The sequence below is a fragment of the Podarcis tiliguerta genome (assembly GCF_965153285.1).
Source record: "Podarcis tiliguerta genome assembly, chromosome: 3".
NCBI lineage: Eukaryota > Metazoa > Chordata > Lepidosauria > Squamata > Lacertidae > Podarcis > Podarcis tiliguerta.
Window position 1 is genome coordinate 11,852,091 of NC_139536.1, and position 19,706 is coordinate 11,871,796.

Consider the following 19,706-nt stretch of genomic DNA (forward strand, 5'->3'; position numbering starts at 1 on the left):
CAAGTAAACCTGGATAGCCATAATTTAATTGTGCACTGGATAATCTGGATATAATCTGGATATAAAGCCACATGTAAAAAGGTAAAGGTAAAGGTACCCCTGCCCATACGGGCCAGTCTTGACAGACTCTAGGGTTGTGCGCCCATCTCACTCAAGAGGCCGGGGGCCAGCGCTGTCCGGAGACACTTCCGGGTCACGTGGCCAGCGTGACATCGCTGCTCTGGCGAGCCAGAGCCACACACGGAACGCCGTTTACCTTCCCGCTAGTAAGCGGTCCCTATTTATCTACTTGCACTTAGGGATGCTTTCGAACTGCTAGGTTGGCAGGCGCTGGGACCGAACAACGGGAGCACACCCCGCCGCGGGGATTCGAACCGCCGACCTTTCGATCGGCAAGCCCTGGGCGCTGAGGCTTTTACCCACAGCGCCACCCGCGTTCCACATGTACATTTTGTAAAAACAGACAAACACAAATAAGGAAATGGGGAGAGTGTAGACCTGGTGCCCAACTCACTAAATATTCTCAGCAAAGTCTACCTGTCATCAATGGAGTCCACTTTCTCTTGGATCTTGTCAGAGTTGATGTTGACATCGCTAACCAGTCTCCTTCCGGTCTCTACAACTGCGTTGATCTTCTCCTCGTTGGCATCCATTGTGGTCATGAAATCCTCCTGTTTTTTGATTGCAGCTTCTGCCCCCTCCAAAGTGGTGGGCATTTCAGTGTGTGCCAAAACATATTCCTGTAATGATTAAAACAGATACAGTGAAGCCTTTCCAACTATGACTCTGTTGGCACAAATATCACTTCTGTGAATTCTCTATTGTATGCCAAGGCAGCAGCACAACACCTCCCAGAAAACTTTTCAAATCTGTGTTGAGCCCAGAGTGGGCAAGTCATCTTCACATATTTATGGGGTATGTTAGAGCATTCACAAAACCATGCCACGTATCACTGGTTACATTCAGATGCTCTATTCCCAATCCTCTAGACCACAGTTTAAGAGATGACTGGGAATGAGTGTCAAATTCAAACTTCCCCTCCTTCTTCCCCTTTCTCCACTCTTTGTCATGCCTTGTTAGAAGACTTCCTGATTCCCTTACACCATGGTTTGCTATTAAGTCTGAACCATCAAACCATGGTTTGAGTGATCCCTCCAAACCAGAACTGGAAATCAGGACCAAACTGCGGTTTGCTAGGTTCACTCAAACCACAGTCTAGCGACTGAAGCTTCACGGCAAACTATGGTCTGAGAAACCAGGACATCTTCTATTAAGGCATGCCAGAGAGGGAAGGGGCAGAAGAGGAGCCTGAACCATGGTCTGGAGAATGCAGCCAACAGATCAACTTGAGAAGATTAATTTGTAAGAAAAATTAATCTTGAGGATCAATTAGGAAACTGCTTCCTGAGTTTTCTGAGCTCTACACCATGGGCGCAGATTCCAAATTAGTTTTGCTGGTACCAAAATGTATGTGCTGCTCATAACTGTCAACATTTCCCTTTTTTTAAGGGAAATTCCCTTATTCCAAATAGGATTCCTCGCAAGAAAGGGGGAAAGTTGACAGATATGGTGCTGCTACGAGGAAATAACTTTCAGTGGAAGGTTAGATCCGGGATTTAAACCTCTTTCAGACACCATGCATGGCAAATAGGCCCCAGAATTGCTCATATTACGTGACTGTCCTGACCTTTGACAGGCTAGACAGATAGTACATAGGAGCCTAGAGCCTTACACTGAGTCCATCTAACTCAGCATTGTCCACTCTGACCATCAGCAGCTGTCTGGGGTTTCAGGCAAGGGACATTCACAGCCTTGACTGGGGATACAGGAAATGAACCTGGGCCCTTCTGCCTGCAAAGCAATGTTCCACCCGTGAGCTACGGACCTCTCCTCTCCCCTTTTTAACATGACACCCCCTCACCTGGTTGTTAAGGAAGGCTTCTGCTTGCTTTGTGTCTCTGAGGAAGAGCTGATAGGCATGGGACTGGGAGAGAAGGTTCTGCCGGTTTTCCCACATCTTGTGCAGCTCGTTCCATCCGGTGTCCAAGGCCTGCAGGCGCTGGTGCAGGAACATGTACTGAGCATCTGTCTGCCCTTGGGTCACCATCTCGCCCATGTCCCTCATCTTCTGATAGTCCTCTTCGTAATTGTCGATCTCGTTCTTGATGTTCTCGTGCTGTGTGAGTAGCTTCTCGGCTTCCGTCAGCGTGTTCGGCATGTCTTCCGAGGCAATGGCCGTCTGGGTGCGGGACAGCCAAGACTGGAAGTCGTCCAGGTCGCGCAGAAACTGCTGCAGCTTGCTGGCCTCCCCAAGGGACTCTTCCCGGTTCTTCAAGGTCGTCTTCATCTCTTCCCAAACGTCGTTGATTTCGGCGAGCCTCGACAGGATGGCCCGAGCTTGGTCAGGGTGCTCCGATTCCAACTTTTCGGCTTCTTTCTGGAGGTCGCTTAACTTGGCCTCGATGGCGACCAAATCGCGCTCCATCCCAGTCAGCTTCCTCTGAAGAGCGATAACGCCGGCCAGGTCATTCCCAAGCTCTTGGGTGGATTCAATCACCTTTGTCTTCTCCCTGATCCACGACTTGGTTTCGTTGCATTCAAGGTGGTAGTTCTGGATACTGAGGGCTGAGAGCAGGGCCTCTTTCTTCACGTCAACGAGCTCTCTGAACTGGCTCCACCTTGTACAGAGAAACACAGGAGGTAAGATGGAGAAACATAACGTGAACATTTATCATGGCTCTTCCTTCCCAATCTGCCGAATGTGCTCTTTAGTATATGAGGTACCTCTGCTCCCTCAGCTCGCAAAGAAGTTTAAAGACATACGGCAGGAGTTGTTGATCGGTGAAGTGTACCGTATTTTTTGCCCCATAGGACGCACCGGCCCATAGAACGCACCAAGTTTTTTGGGGGGAAAATAAAGAAAAAACATTTTATTCCCCCCCCCCAGGCGCTTGTGGGGCAGGCAGCGGGGAGAAGCGCTCTTCTCCCCACCCCCCGCCTTCAGATCAGGTCCGGGGACAGCGGGCAGACGCGCTGCGCCTCCCCACTGTCCCCGGAGCTTGCGGGGCTGGCGGCGGGGTCTCCCCGTCGTCAGCCTACAAACCACTTCAGGAGACAGCGGGATGGCGGCGTTCCGCCTCCCTCTGTCCCCCGACCTTGTGGGGCTGGCGCTGGGGCTCTCCTGAAGCCTGCATTCGCCCCATAGGACGCACACACATTTCCCCTTCATTTTTTGGAGGGGAAAAGGTGCGTCCTATAGGGCGAAAAATACGGTAAGTCATGTTCTTATTGTGTACTGGGCCGCAGTATTACTGCTAGAGTATCTGAATAAAGAAAATAACTAACAATTCATGGAAGAGTCTCAGGTGGAACCCTTTTCCTCCTTTTGATTTTGGAACTTTGCTCCCCCACTTTAATGGCTGTAATTCTAAACATCCTGAAGCAGTTAAGACAGGGGTCAGCAACCTAAGGCCAATGAGACACAAGCGGCCCACAGGGGGTCGTTTAACCAGCCCACAAGCTGCCCCCAAACTGAGCTGCTCGCTTGGCGAGCCCCCGCACGCTGTACTAAACTGACGCAGTGTGGGGACTCGCTTCTGCGTCGCTGGAAAATCGCAGGCGCGCGCGCTCATGTGTGCGCACGTTCCAGCCCACAGAGGAATCTCCGCTGGAGAGAAACGGCCCAGGCAAAGTAAACCTTGCCTACCCCTGAGTGGTACCTTGGCTTACATATGCTTCAGGTTACATACGCTGAAACTGTTCTTAACCTGAAGCACAACTTTAGCTAATGGGGCCTCCTGCTTCTGTCACTCCGCCAGAGCAAGATTTCTGTTCTGATCCTGAAGCAAAGTTCTTAACCCGAGGTACTATATCTGGGTTAGCGGAGTCTGTAACCTGAAGTGTATGTAACCTGAAGTGTATGTAACCTGAAGCGTTTGTAACCTGAGGCATTTGTAACTCAAGGTACCACTGTATATGTATTTAGATAATAATAATAATATTTATATATTAAATAAGCATACGTATACAGAATTGCAATTGTTGATTCTTATAGTGTTACAGTGTGCCTTTCTTTTCCCCACTCACATTTTTGCTTTTTATTTTGTTGTTTAAAACATAATAAAATAATAATAAATCTGTACAGTAAGTAAATAAATCCTGGAATGAAGTTATATGGTTTTAGCAGAAATGTAATTAAGACTTAAGTAAAAATGGATTGATAATGGGATAAAATGGAAAATTTAAGGTTAGACTGTTAAGATAAATTATAGTACAAAAATTGAGTAAGATGGAAAGAATTTGCTGAAATAGTTAATTGAAATAGAATACAAAAAAGGGAGGTGCAAGGAGGTTGATGAATCAAGTTAATGAAAGGTAAAGATATGGAATATTGGATATGTGTGTTTAATGTATTATTTTTTTTTGTATTGTTGTAGTGGGTTTTTTTTATTGCAATTGTATTATATGTTTTGTTAACTTTATATTGTTTCCTTTTCTTTCTTTTTTTCTTTCTGTAATTTCCAAACCACTAATAAATATTCTTTTTTTTTTTAAAAAGTAAGTAAATTTCTCATCTTAAACTGCAAGAGCAAATCCAGTTAAGCAACACAAAATCTGTCACGGATGCTTTAGTTGATATTCCTGCATTGCAGAGGTTTGGACTAGACCCTCAGGGGTCCCTTCCAACTCTACAGTTTTATGAATCTATGAAACGGGGTATAGACCACTACGAAATGACATCAGATCTACGTGGGTTGGGTCCTAATGCTGCCCCCCACAAAAGGCAGCAAAGAACCAGCACTGCATTCATCGCTGAACCCACCTTGTGTTGAGCTTATCTTGCTGCGCCTTGATTTCCTTCTCGCCCGGATGGCCATTGTGGATTAGCTGCCTCGCAATCTGGTTCACCACAGCAACCCGTGACGCCTGATTGTTCATTTCCGGCTCTAAGCTTTCAAATCTAGAGAGGGAGTCAAAAGAAGAAAAGGAAGCATGAGCAGAGCGCCGACAACTAAGCAATATCCGGCGCAGAGCTGCAATTACCTGACGGAGCCCATCTCAGCCTCTCACCTGTGCTGGATCACCTCCAAGTCTTCCAGTTTCTCAGGGATCTCCATGTTGATCAGCCACTGTTCCTTCTCGTCGATCCAAAGCTCACAGGCATCCGCTTCGCTGAGCATCTTGTACAGGGCCAAGGTGTCCTGCAGGGCCTGTTTACGAAGCCGCGTGAGCTCAGCAACCTCCTTGTACCTTTCTTCCATTCCGGACAGCCTGCTCTGCACATCGGTTGATTCCGCGTGCTCCCGCGGCAAGGCTCCGGCCTGTTCGTGCAGGGAATCCATGATGGACCTGTAGCTTGCGATCTCCTCGGCCACGTCTTTGTGTTTCTTCACCAAGGACTGAGTGGAATACTCGTCATGGCCCACGTCACTGCTGGAGACAATCTTGAGGATGTCCAACATCCACGCGTCGATATCATCGGCGTCTGCCTGGAACTGGTGGAGGAGGGAAGCTTCTTCCAGCCGCTTCTTCCGGATGGTGGAGAGCTGCTCCAGATTTGCCCACTGGTTCTTGATGTCCGCAATCCTCTCTCTGATCTTCTCTGACCCAAAGTGGTCCTCGGCTATCATGTCCTCCCCTTCCTTGATAGCCTGTTGGAAGTGGCTGCTCCGACCGCTCATCTCATCCTCAAACGCCTTATGCTTGCTGAGAAGGCGGACAATGCTGGTCAAGTCTTTTCCGTAATCGTCCGACGACAAGATCTGCTCTTTTTCCCTTATCCAGCCCTCCTCTTCAGCCATCTCCCAGAAGAACTTCCAGAGGCGCCGGGACTCTTCCAAGCGAGCTCGGCGCTCGGCCGCTAACTGACACAGCTCCTGGTAGCAGAACTCCATGTGAGCCACTCGGTCTCGGATAACTTGCGGGTCGCAAGGCTTGTAACCTGTCGGTAGGCACAAGAGGCATATGGAAAGTCAAACTGCAGAGCAGGCCAGATTATATTCAGCAGCTGATGTTAAGATAATTCGTGTGCTCATGGGCGCTGAGGACCAAACAGATTCACTTTAACAGACGCAATCTTCTGGGATGCCTTACATGTCGAGACAATTCAGACTGCTGGAACGTGTTCGGAGACCCCACTCATTGTTCTTCTGCCAGAACGTCCCCAAGAAGCGCACAAACAGGTCCAAACCCACCCATCCCACACTGCATCTGTCATTATCCTGCACCTTTCACGCAGGTGCTCCTATATCCCCACCCTGCCTCGCCCGCTGCTTTCCTCTGTAACGTGATGAGAGAGAAGTGCCACCACCCCACATGCTCTGCTGCAGGAAATTCCGAAGGAGCCACATGCAAAATGGAACGTACGTACAGTCGTAACTTGGAAGTCAAACGGAATCCGCTCCGGAAGTCCATTCGACTTCCAAAATGTTCAGAATCCAAAGCGCGGCTTATGATTGGTTGTAGGAAGCTCCTACAGCCAATCGGAACCCGCGGAGGATGTTCGGCTTCCAAAAGAACGTTCAAAAACCACAACACTCACTTCCGGGTTTTGATCATTTGGGAGCCAATTTGTTTGGGAGCCAAGGCGTTTGAGATCCAAGGTACGACTGTATGTTGTCCACAATGGGAATCTCCCAGATAAAGGAATTACAGCATGCCCAACAGGGGTAAATGGGGCATGGTAGAGTAGCTCATGCCTCCTGACTGCTGGTAGAAAAAGTTGGGGCCGAGGAGGCACAGTGAGCCACAAATCGTCTGGACAAATGCTTTATTGGGGTGTAGAGGCACCTTGGTCTACATAAAATTAGTTTATTACACTTGTGGGCCAACAAAGAGCTCAAAAGTGGCTCTCTACCGAAGGATAAGTAAACAAGGGCTTACTAGCCCAAGCTGCCGTTTCTTAAAACAGACTTACCTTCCCCGTCCGTGGCAAATTTTTGGGCTGATGCATTGACCCCTCTCACTCTCTCGGCCTGAATAGAGATGTCAGCCTCGACAAGTGTGTGTTTCTGCAATAGGTCTTCTACTCCGAGGAGATGCTTGCCATAGTCTTGAGACAGCAACAACACCTGTTTGCACAAAACCACCCAGTCAAAAACACCATTTTTCTAGAGTTCCTGGGGGCAAACTTTGTGTTTTAGGGCGGGTTTTTTCATTAGAGAGGTGTATTTTGAGATCTCAATGGTATTTTGTGCCCAAATATGCATGCTTTCCTATGAGGTACTGGTGTTTCCCAGGTAAGCCTTGCAAATGTCGAATTTGGTCTCTCACACCTGTCTGATTCTACATGCACATAACTCTTAACTGGCTTGAGCCCCTGTGTATTTTGGACTCCAATATGACGTGAGAACCAGCTCCCAGCAGGATAAGCGCCACTGCCATTTCCCTGAGCGTGAATGTCTGGCAAGGCAACCCACAAAAAATTCAAGATGGCAACCTTGCTGTATTTTTACTAGCTAAAAAGTGGAAAACACAAGAATTACCAACAGTGGAAGAATGGCAGATGAAGATGATGGACTTTTCGGAGCTAGCTGACCTAGACGGAAGAGTCCGCGGCCAGAAGGAGGAGGAGTATCAGGAAAAGTGGTCAAAATTTAATGATTATTTAGTTAAGTTAAATTAAGTAGAAACAGCTTGCAGATACTTAATTGGTTTAGGATTTTATATAAGTGATGAATTAACATATTTAATTTCAAAATGAAAAGATTTAAGGATGTTAATCTTCAAGTCAAATTTTATAAGAACTGTGATTTGGAAAACCGTTACAAGGATATACACTGAAATTCAACCAAGGGGAAGTGAGGCAGCCGCTTAACAATGTTAATAAGTGTAATTTTTAATGAGGTTATGATTTATGTTTGTTTGTGTTTGTTTGTTTATAATTATGTGAAAATCAATAAAAAAATTTGGGGGAAAAAAGAGAAGGCCCAGCCTTCTTTCTGAGCCTATTTGTTCCCCACTTCTGCCAATTACCTTCATCTCATCCATCCAGTCCATGATATACAGCATCTCCTGGAATATCTTCTGCAGACCAAGGTTCATCTCCAGCCGTTGCCTGCGTGCCCTGAGCAGCTCCAGGAGGTACTCCCATAGGCGGAAGACGTTATCTTTCCTGGCCGTGATGCGTTTGATGTCGTGGTAGTTCTCAGCCTCCAGCTCCTTGGCCACAGCAACCACTGCCTGGACCCTTTCCTCGTAGGCCGCAATGTCCGTCTCGATGGCTTCGTGCTTCTTCGTGGCAGCCTCCACAGCGGGGAGGTCAAACCCAAAGTTGTCCTGTTAAAAGACAGAGAGTTCCGTTTTTTTTTAATGGACAAGGGTTACTGAATGTGGAAAGATTTGTGGACGGTATTTCTTCACGCAGCAACAAATCAGACAGAGGAATTCCAAACCACATGGAGGTGAATGAATGAATGAATGAATGAATTTTATTACAGTGGTGCCTCGCGAGACGAAAATAATTCGTTCTGCGAGTTTTTTCGTCTTGTGAATTTTTCGTCTTGCGAAGCATGGTTTCCCATAGGAAATGCATTGACGGTTTGCCATAGGAATGTATTTTAAGAAAAAGGCACAAGACGTTTTCGTCTTGCGAAGCAAGCCCATAGGGAAATTCGTCTTGCGAAGCAACTCAAAAAACAAAAAACTCTTTCGTCTTGCGAGTTTTTCGTCTTGCGAGGCATTCGTCTTGCGAGGTACCACTGTACTACGGTCACAGACCAGTTCCGGTTCACTTACAATATCAGGAAAATCATAAAACACAACAGGGATACACTGAATTGCAACTGAGTACAACAGAGACAGTTCAGATATAGTGGCAGTTAAAAAAACTATATATTAAACCTTGATCACTAAAATGCCTTCAGATTTTTTTTTGTTCTGTTTCAATTTTGTTTATAATTTCTCCTAAAATGAAATACAATCGCTCAAACGTTTTCCAATACAGTCGTACCTTGGAAGTCGAACAGAATCCATTCCGGAAGTCCATTTGACTTCCAAAATGCTTGGAAACCAAAGCACGGCTTCTGATTGGCTGCAGGAAGCTCCTGCAGCCAATCAGAACCCACAGAAGCCATGTCGGACATTCGGCTTCCAAAAATAGTTTGCAAACCGGAACAGCCACTTCCGGGTTTGCAGCGTTCAGGAGCCAAAACGTGTGAGAACTAAGCTGTTTGAAAACCAAGGTATGACTGTATTTATTTCCTTGAGGGTCGACTTCCCATCCACCCTTCCACGGTTTCCTCAAATTATCTATTGCTGCTGCATGTTATCATGAATCAGTACCTTCCTCCCTCCACCTTATTCTCAGAGTAATAATAATAATAATAAATTTTATTTATAGCCCGCCCTCCCCAGCCAAAGCTGGGCTCAGGGTGGCTAACAACAATCAAAATAATCCAACATTTTAAAAACCTTTCATTATAAAAATTAATTAAAATCAAATTGATGGCAACCATTAAGCAAGATTCTGTGCAGATTGCCGGAGGAGGGGGTCAGGCTGTGCCCTGACCAAAGGCCTGGTGGAACAGCTCTGTCTTACAGGCCCTGCGGAAAGATGTCAAGTCCCGCAGGGCCCTAGTCTCTTGTGACAGAGCGTTCCACCAGATTGGAGCTGCGGCCGAGAAAGCCCTGGCTCTAGTTGAGGCCAGCCTAACCTCTCTGAGGCCTGGGATCTTCAGGATATTTTTATTTGCAGACCGTAAGTTCTTCTGTGGGACATACCAGGAGAGGCGGTCCCGTAGGTACGAGTAACTTTTACTGCTGAGCTTACTCCAAACCTGCTAGCGTTTTCGCATGTTTACAATAGGTTTTTAAATAATCTACACACATTTCCAATACCCTCTAAAAGCCGTCTCATCTTCTTCTCTAATTTTACTAGTTAAGCTTGCTAATTCTGCATATGGACCAGTTGGAGAGCCAGCAAAGTAGAATTCAGAAACCATGTCACACTTCTGCCCTGTTCCTCGAATCGTATCTACCTAACAGGTGGCATATTGCCAGGAAGTCGCATAAGTCGTAGAAGACGACAGTTGGAAGGAACGCTGCATGCCCCTATCCTGACTCTAGAGTAGGAGTAGGGAACTGGATTTAGTTCCCCATGCCAGGCAACCAGTTTTGCCCATGACAGTGGTCAGCTGTTAATCTCTGCACAAAATCTGTGTCACAGAATTTGGCAAAGTGCCTCAGTAGCTCAGAGGCAGGATTTCTGCCTTGCAATTACAAGGTCCCAGGTTCAGTTCCCTTCATCTCCAGGTAGGGGCGGAAATGTCCTCTTCCTGAAAACCCGGAGAGACACTGCTAGCCAGTGCAGACAATACCAAAGTGCTGATTTTGACCTAGCAAAGCCTTAAACGGCTCAGAACCACAATACCTCTTTCCATATGAACCTACCTGGACCCTGAGATCATCTTCTGAGGCCCTCCTTTGTGTGCCTCCTCCTTGAGAGGTCCGGAGGGTGGCAACACGAGAACGGGGTCTTCTCTGCAGTGGCTCCCTGCCTGTGGAATGCTCTTCCCAGGGAAGTTCGCCTGGTGCCTTCATTATACACCTTTAGGCACCAGGCAAAAACGTTCCTTTTAACCAGGCCTTAGGGTGATCCGATTTACATCCTATGCCCTTTTAGAATGTGGTGGGGGGTTTTTTTGGGGGGGGGAGTATTGAGTTGTCATTTTTATTATGTATTTTAAAGAAGAGAAGAAGAGTTTTGGATTTGATATCCTGCTTTATCACTACCCTAAGGAGTCTGAAAGCGGCTAGCTTCCTTCCCCATAACAGGTGAGTGGGGCTGAGAGACTTCAGAGAAGTGTGACTGGCCCAAGGTTACCCAGCAGCTGCATGTGGAGGAGCAGGGAAGCGAACCCGGTTCCCCAGATTACAAGTCCACCGCTCTTAACCACTACACCACACTGGCTTTTATATCTTGATTTTATTCCATGAATCGCCCTGAGACCCCCCCAGGTATAGGGCGGTATATAAATTCAATAAATAATAATAATACCAAGCTAGATGGACGAGTGGTCTGATAAAGCAACTTCCTTTCTTGTGTCTAACTGCACCTTAGAAATAGGCAACACTTGATGAGCAGTCGGACAAGCTTTAATTTTCTCTGAATTCCACAAGGGGGTTCAACAAGCTCTCAGGAGCTCAGTGCGGAGTGGGTTGGCCAAAAAAACGTTACTTTAAACACACACACACACACACACACACACACACACAAACCCCAATCTCACCTGAGAAACCAGGCGCTGGTTTTCGCTCAGCCACGTCTCCCTCATAGCTGCCTTGCGGTCGAATCTGCGGGCGAGTTGTTCCAGTTTCTCCTGTCGGATGAGCTCGTTACGCAGTGCCAGTTCTCTTTCATGTTCAGCTTTTTCCAGTCTTTCCCAGGCCTGGGTAAACCAAAAAATATATGCATTTTTTAAAAATGAATTTACATAAAGAAAAAGTCTGTGAGAAATTCTATTAAGTGCTGAATCATCAATGCACAATAATATTAATAAGGAACGATTCGGATTGTTGGCGCTAATTAGAGAGCAGAAGGCAAAGTGCGTGGATTTGGGGTGGGCCGAAGTGTCACAGAAGCTAGTTTTGCCCAAACAGGCACAAAACATGCGTCTTTTATCCAGGTCATTTTCTTTCCATACTCTATTGGAATAACTCTGGGGCTCTGTATGGCAGTAAACATATGCTGACTCGCAGAACCTGAGGGCTGACACAAGGGCCAGAGAGTAGCTTTCTTTCTTTTTTTTAAAGGACACGTTTCTAGATCTCATGCCTACGGCAAAAAACTAAAGTGAAGTAAAAGTGTAAAACCTAAAAACACGACATGTAATTCAGGATGGATATGAAAAACAAGGCTTAAGCTTCCTTTCAGTGTATCCCTTTGGACCTTCAGAAAGAAAACGCTAAGAGCTGGGCAAGTCATTTGTATGGGACTCTCTGTTCCTTTTACTGAATGTGAGACCCCATCTGCCCCAGTCCTAAGCATTGATTCTGTTCATTTAGAAAATGTATTGATCGCTTTGTACAGTGGTGCCTCGCAAGATGAAATTAATTCGTTCTGTGAGTTTTTTTGTTCTACAAGTTTTTTCGTCTTGTGAAGCACCACTGTGTATTGACGGTTTCCCATAGGAATGCATTGGCGGTTTAAAAAAAAAGGCGCAAGACGTTTTGTCTTGCGAAGCAAGCCCATAGGGAAATCCGTCTTGCGAAGCAACTCAGAAAACGAAAAACTCTTTCGTCTTGCGAGTTTTTCGTCTTCCGAGGCATTCGTCTTGCGAGGTACCACTGTATTCAGATGAATCTCGGAGTGATGTACAAAGCAGAAATCAACATAATGAAAAATCATCATCATCTTAAACAACCTGTCAAAACAGCATTATCCTGTACCAAAATTAGCAGCAATCAGGCCAGGATTATCTTTCTGGGAAGCCCTGGTGAAATAAAAATGTCTTCAAGAGGGGTGGCAAGTTCCCAAAAGGGACAGCGCCTGTCTTGATATCTTCTGGATGGAAGCCCTATAGCACAAAGGTTGCTATGCTACTGACTGATGTATCCATCACATTTATATCCCACCTTCCCTCACGGTGGTGCGCTCTCCTCCTTCTCGTTTTATCCTACAACAACCCTGTTAGGTAGGTTAGGCTGAGAGACCGTGAATGGCCCAAGGTCACCCAGCTGAGTTCCATGGCTGAGCAGGGATTTGTCCACTATGCAGTGGACGCTGGCAGGCCCCTGATGACCGCAGTGACCACAGCAGCAGACACGGGTAAGCTGACATCTTAGGTACCCTTGCTTCCCAAAAGGGTTTTGTTCAGTTGCGTACTTTGAAGCCGTAACCGTAACGGTGCTGTGCCTAAATGCTAAAAAGCAAGCCAGCCTATTTGTCACGTAAAGAAACAGATCTGTAATTAGCCACATGCCGTTCCGGAGGGTTTTTCCTAAATCCTGGGGATTGTCACGCTGCCTGGAACACAAGGATCTCCAGGATCTTACAGGCAAGGGAGTCTTAGCAGACAAATACGGGAGTGGGAGAGTTTTATAGCTCGAAGCGATCCGGAGCCAAGCTTGCGGATGCAAGCAACAGCTGCCCTGCGAATTCCAGCCAGGATGAAAAAGCAAATTAGGAAGGCTTAGCCTGTTTTAAAGCACTTTGCTTTCCCCCCCAGGGATCTCGGTGAGCTGCTTGCTGTTCAGCTGGCTAAACCAGAAAAGCAGCTCCCTGGCTCTCCCCACCCCTATCTCGGCATCTTTGCTGCACTCCAATGAGACTCTCTGCAAGATGCCCCCATTGCACACAAGGGTCTTCTGCAAGGAGGAAAGGTTATTGCATTTGGGACTTTTTAATTTGGAGAAAAGGCAGGCAAGAGGTGACATGATTGAAGTGCATAGAATTATACACGGCTTGGAGAAATGGCTTGAGAGAAGTTTTCTTATAACAGCAACAATTGCATGCCACCCATCTGACTGGGTTTCCCCAGCCACTCTGGGCGGCTACCAACAGGATATTAAAAGCACAATAAAACATCAGACATTCAAAACTCCCCCCTCTCTCTTTCAGAACACAAGAATGTGCGGACACCCAACGAAAATGAAGGTGGGAGGCTTCAGGACAGGCAAGAGAAAGTGCTTATTCACAGTGATGATGGCCATCAACTTGGATGGCTTTAAAAGAGAATTTGAGATATTAATGGAAGGTAATGTTATCAGTGGCGACGACCCCTAATGGCGATGTTCTGACACCTCTTCCTTATCACAGAATCATAGAGTTGGCAGGGAATATGCAGCTATGCCCTATGGGGATCGAGCCCACAGCCTTGGTGTTATCAGCACCATGCTCTAACCAACTGAGCTAGAGTGTCCGTTGCTGAGAATTGCAGATGGGGAGAGCACTGTTGTGTTAATGTCCTGCTTGCATGCTTCCCATCAGTATCTGGTTGGCCACTGTGGAAAAACAGGGTGGTGGACCAGATGTGTCTGTCAGTTTGCATTGCTTGGTACAGAAAGTATTGATCTGATGTGTAGAGATCTTTCCTATTGTAATTAATTCAAGAGGGTTCTGGAAGCTGCTCTGTGTGAAAGAAACAAGCAGAAGGTTCCTGATGTTTGGGTTATACCTTCAGAGAAGCTGAGTACAATGGCTTAAACGGATTCTGTTATCTCTTTCTGTCAAGGTCATGCTGACTATAATAATAAGGCCAGAAGGAGCCTGAGTTTCACTCTTTTCTATCTCTCTTCCTTCTGGTGTGGTGTTCTGTATATAGTGTTAAGGTTTAGTCTTATTATAAGTTATTGTAAGTTAAATCTGCTGCAACTGGATTTCTTATGGACAGTGCCAATCCTGAATGTATTGGATTTATGAACATTATGCTCAATTGCCTTCAGAAGCAGTAAAGCTCTGCTGGATGAAATATTAATTGCCTCTGATCTATTTTTTTGGGGAATCCTGCAACCTTTTAAAGTTTTTACTCTGCCAACTATATATCAGAGTTCTGCTCTGGATCAATATGAGCAGAATTTGTGACAGTGTCTTTGGCCTGAGATCCAACAGGGCTCTTTTTTCATGTTCTCTCTCATCCACCTGAGAAAGATAATTCTGGGTACAATGTTCTATCTGCACTGAGGCGAATAGAGGCCACAGAAGGGCACAATTGCCTCTCTCATTCCAACAGGCCAGCCAGGCATTATCCATTGGGTCTTACTAGTAGCTTGCACACCATGTCTCAACATAAGAAAAGCTCTGCTGGATCAAAGCAATAGACCATCTATGCCAGCGTCCTTTTCTTACAGTAGCCAACCAGATACCTATAGGAAGCAACTTCTGCTCTGCAGTGGGTAGCAAGTGCGGTCCCCCCCGGGAGATCAAAACTGCAAGGAAAGGTTGAAGGAACCAAGTACGTTTAGCCTGGAAAAGAGGAGACATGATAGCCACCTTCAAATATCTCAAGGGCTGTTACATGGAAGAGGGAGCCAACTTGTTTTCTCCTGCTCTGGAGGGTAGGCTTCAAACCGATGGCTTCAAGTTACAAGAGAGGAGATTCCATCTCAACATCAAAAATAACTTTCTGATGGTAAGAGCTGTTTGACAGTGGAACGGTCTCCCTGATAGGATGCGTCCAGGGAACGGGGGCAACTCGCAGGCCCCCAGCTGGCTCCAGCCCACTGGAACAGCATCAATTGGCGACTTGTAGCTTCAGAAGCCTTTAGAAACGTGAGCACGCTCTAATCAGCAGAGTGAATAACTCTTCACAACGGAAGTGGCGGACAGAGGCATGTGTAAGGCATATTTAAGTAAAGGTAAAGGGACCCCTGACTATTAGGTCCAGTCATGGCCGACTCTGGGGTTGCGGCGCTCATCTCGCTGTATTGGCCGAGGGAGCCGGCGTACAGCTTCCGGGTCATGTGGCCAGCATGACTAAGCCGCTTCTGGCAAACTAGAGCAGCGCATGGAAACGCCGTTTACCTTCCCACCGGAGCGGTACCTATTTATCTACTTGCATTTGACATGCTTTTGAACTGCTAGGTGGGAAGGAGCAAGGACTGAACAACAGGAGTTCACCCCATCGCGGGGATTCGAACCGCCGAACTTCTAATCGGCAAGTCCTAGGCTCTGTGGTTTAACCCACAGCGCCACCCACATCCCTTACAAGCATTTTATTCAGCATAGTTCAGGACAAAGAAAACATGTCTGCTCTCTTCTTGTCAAAGCAAAAAGCATAGGCAAAAGCAATATACAACGGAAGTTCCCAGCAGACTGTGCTGGAAGTAAACAGACATGTGGCATACAACAACTCCACATGCCTGTTCTAAAGGTGGAATGGAACTATATCCTAACAGGTTGCAGACTCTCTTTTGGAGGTTTCTAAGCAGAGGTTGGGTGACCATCTTTCATGGATGCTTTAGTTGAGATTCCTGCATGGAAGGGGGTTGGGCCAGATTGCTCTTGGGGCCCCTTCCAACTCTCCAATTCTATGATTCTATGAAATGGGATTGTTTTAGTGGAGCTATGTGTACATAGACAAGGAAAGGCGTCCCAAGAGGGCACTTTTGAACTGTTGCAGCTCCTTTTCAGTGGTGGCTCCTCCGTTTTTGCAATGCCCACCCCAAGGAGGCCTACCTGGAGAGATTTCACATACGGCACTTGGGTGCCATTTCAGGCTTGTTCTTGGCTGGAGTTCGTGGCTATTACAGAGACGGCTTAACAATGAGCCCTGGTATGGATAGCATGCAAAGCCAAACCTTGGTTTAGTGAGGTGAGGGAGCAAACAGGATCAGAGAAGGGGACATCCTCTCTGAGACCAAGCACATTTGTCCATTATTTGGCTGCTTAATAATAATAATAATAATAATAATAATAATAATAATAATAACTTTTATTTATACCCCACCCTCCCCAGCCAGAGCCGGGCTCAGGGCAGCTAACACCAATAAAATTACAGTAAAAACATAATGGGGGGGGGGAAACCAATTTAAAATACAATTTAAAATGCAGCCTCATTTTAAAATACTTGATAAATCAAGACCATAAGGGGAGGGAAACATAAGGGTCAGACTGAGTCCAAACCAAAGGCCAGGCGGAACAGCTCTGTCTTGCAGGCCCTGTGGAAAGATGTCAAGTCCTGCAGGGCCCTAGTCTCTTGTGACAGAGCTTTCCACCAAGTCGGGGCCAGTCCTAAAAAGGCCCTGGCCCTAGTTGAGACCAATCTAACCACCTTGCGACTTGGGACCTCCAAAATGCTGTCATTTGTGGACCTTAAGGTCCTCCGCGGGGCATACCAGGAGAGGCGGTCCCATAGGTATGTGGGTCCTTGGCCGCATGGGGCTTTAAAGGTCAAAATCAGCACCTTAAACCTGACCCTGTACTCCACTGGGATGTGTTATGCAAACCAAGCCACTGTTGTGGTGGTGGTTTTACACCATTTAGAGGTGCTTTCTGTATATAAAAAGGCAGTCTGTAATTTTTAATGACTACTACGCATAAAGGCATGCTAGAAATCCTATCCCTGGTCCACCCAGGACTCTCAGCATGGAACAGCCTGATCCACAAAGTACCCATAGCTCAGCTGCTTACACTACAGAAAACAATTAATCCAGGAAGTTGCATATTTACCTTGTTGATGTCTGAGATGAGTTTCCCTTCCCTGGGCATGTACACTTTCTGATTATTAGCCCTCATTTTGCTTTGGATGGTGAAGAGCAGGACTTCCAAGTTTCCTTTTTCTGTGAATCTAAAAGAAGATAAAAAAACGAGGGGAGCCGAAAGGGAAACGTTAACTCTCCAAGCAAGCGACCAGACATTTCGTCCCGATATCGACGTATTTTATATGGTTGACAGTTCTTGTTTTTTGAATCCCCCCTTCCCGGATTTTATATTGCTGCGTGCAAGACACATGTGCTCAGCTAGAAACAGCTGGTTCAAATGTCACAATCCGGACAGGTCAGCCGATTGACCGTTTGCATTTAGCTCCCAGCAGATAAAAGGAGCAAGCTTTTTTTATTATTATTAAATCTTTTCTCGCAGTGTCTGCTTTGTGCGCGCTTGCTGACCGGTGAATTTGAAGCATCACTATGCGATTCCTGCAGTTGACGGGAAAACGCCCAGCTAGATTTCCGCCGCAGGATCAGAGGCACGCATCCTGCTTTTCAATGCTGCACAATTTGTGCATTTTCAAACAGGCATGTCGGAGTCAACATTCTGGGTATTGCTCTGAAAATCACCGGTTTAAACTTACTCTGAGTTATGCTACCGTGAGATAAGGTACATGGCTCAATCCTGAACAATACGCTGGAGTGTACATAGAGCTTTTTTGCAAGAGAGGGCTTCCCCCTTCACTCCAATGTCCATGCATACAATGAATGTGCAATGTCCAGGGCATCTGCTGACAGTGAAGAAAACGAGGGAGCTGCTCCTGGCACATTAGAGGTCCTGTGAGTCGTGGTGTATTTATGATGTTTGATGCCCCTGGGCAGAGGACAAACTTACTCACTTCTCCAGGTAAGTGTGCATGAAATTACCTGGGAGTAAGCCACTTATCTCCATGTGATTTACTTCTGAGTGTAAATACAAAAGAGTTTCCTGTAAAATGCAGGAGCAGCGTTACCCCCAAACAAAACACCAACAGGATAAGGCTGGCAAAACCAACCCAATCAAGATCAGTAAGATAAAAAGCTAACTAAATAATATCTGAGAATAACTTTTGAGCATATAAGGGCGGTTGCTGGACTGTTGCCAAAGAAAGCCAAACGGATTCCAAAACGCTTCAGATTAAAAACGCGTGCATTCGATTAATGTGTTTGGTGCTGTAGAAAGCTTTCAAGATGCACAGGGCTCTTCTTCAGTCCAAAAGGAACAGCTCTGTGCGACTCAAAAACCGGCCAACTTCTCATAAAAAGTAATAAGCTACTAGGATTCCTGCTTCTGTTTGTTGGCATATTTGCCCAATAAAAGGTACTTTTCGCCTTTGTAGGTGTGTGCAACTGCTTGCACCCCCTTTTGTTTACATGTGGAGACAACTGCAATCATCTCCAGCATATAATAATGTCCGTGACTCACACCACTTAGGACCTTGCGGTGCTGTTTGTGGAGACAATAATTTGGTCGCGGGAGAGACCACAGAGGAAGTACTGTATTTTTTGCTCTATAAGACTCACTTTTTCCCTTCTAAAAAGTAAGGGGGAAATGTGTGTGCGTCTTATGGAGCGAATGCAGGCTGCGCAGCTATCACAGAAGCCAGAACAGCAAGAGGGATTGCTGCTTTCACTGCGTAGTGATCCCTCTTGCTGTTCTGGCTTCTGAGATTCAGAATATTTTTTTTCTTGTTTTCCTCCTCCAAAAACTAGGTGCATCTTGTGGTCTGGTGCGTCTTATAGAGTGAAAAATACAGTAGTACATGGAGAAACAAAGCTGTTAGCGAATGTCAGAAGGCATCTAACCATGAACTAAGGAGGGCTTGTGAAACACTAGCTTCTAATTGTCTGGGATCGGAAGATGCAAACTGCCTAAAGGCTCCCCAACTGTTCTGATCGAGCTGGGATTAATTCCCGAGAAAGGACAGTGTCGGACGAGGCCTACTTGGGTGGCTTCTCCACTGTGCGGTAGGTGTTGAAGGCCTGGAGCTGTTGCTGCACCCCAACCAGGGAGTTGGCAAACTTGCGGTTGTTCAGGATGATGATGGTTTGCTCAATCCACTCGAGGAGGTCGGAAGCCAGCGACTCGTACTTCTCAATCATCTTCTCTGTTTCGATGGCGTTGTCAAGCACCTAGGACAATAATAATAATAATAAATTTTATTTATATCCCGCCCTCCCCAGCCGAAGCCGGGCTCAGGGCAGCTAACAACAATAAAATAGTACCACATTCTAAAATCAGTTCATTATAAAATTAATTCCAATCAAATTGTTGGCAACCATTAGGCTAAAGTTCTGTGAGGATTGCCAAAGGGAGGGAGTCAGGCTGTGCCCTGGCCAAAGGCCTGGTGGAACAGCTCTGTCTTGCAGGCCCTGTGGAAAGATGTCAAGTCCCGCAGGCCCTAGTCTCTTGTGACAGAGCGTTCCACCAAATTGGAGCCACAGCCGAAAAAGCCCTGGCTCTATTTGAGGCCAGCTTAACCTCTCTGTGGCCTGGGACCTTCAGGATGTTTTTGTTTGAAGACCGTAAGTTCCTCTGTGGGACATACCAGGAGAGGCGGTCCCGTAGGTACGAGGGTCCT

At 46.5% G+C, this 19,706-nt stretch overlaps 1 protein-coding gene across 3 annotated transcripts in view; it reads right to left on the reverse strand.

Moving 5' to 3' along the window:
* SPTBN1 (spectrin beta, non-erythrocytic 1) overlaps positions 1-19,706 on the reverse strand; it is a 229,938-nt gene that overhangs the window by 53,295 nt on the left and 156,937 nt on the right. For 2 of the 3 annotated variants that reach the window (XM_083432411.1, XM_083432412.1), the window contains 9 exons: positions 19,070-19,257; positions 17,108-17,225; positions 11,229-11,387; positions 7,975-8,277; positions 6,917-7,070; positions 5,071-5,941; positions 4,823-4,960; positions 1,922-2,678; positions 538-740 (listed from right to left, as the gene is read on the reverse strand). In XM_083432411.1, the coding sequence (XP_083288537.1) occupies positions 538-740; positions 1,922-2,678; positions 4,823-4,960; positions 5,071-5,941; positions 6,917-7,070; positions 7,975-8,277; positions 11,229-11,387; positions 17,108-17,225; positions 19,070-19,257 (2,891 nt within the window). Of the gene's footprint in view, positions 1-537; positions 741-1,921; positions 2,679-4,822; positions 4,961-5,070; positions 5,942-6,916; positions 7,071-7,974; positions 8,278-11,228; positions 11,388-17,107; positions 18,622-18,879; positions 19,258-19,706 lie in introns of all 3 variants that reach the window. The other variant, XM_083432413.1, reaches the window with a different exon arrangement.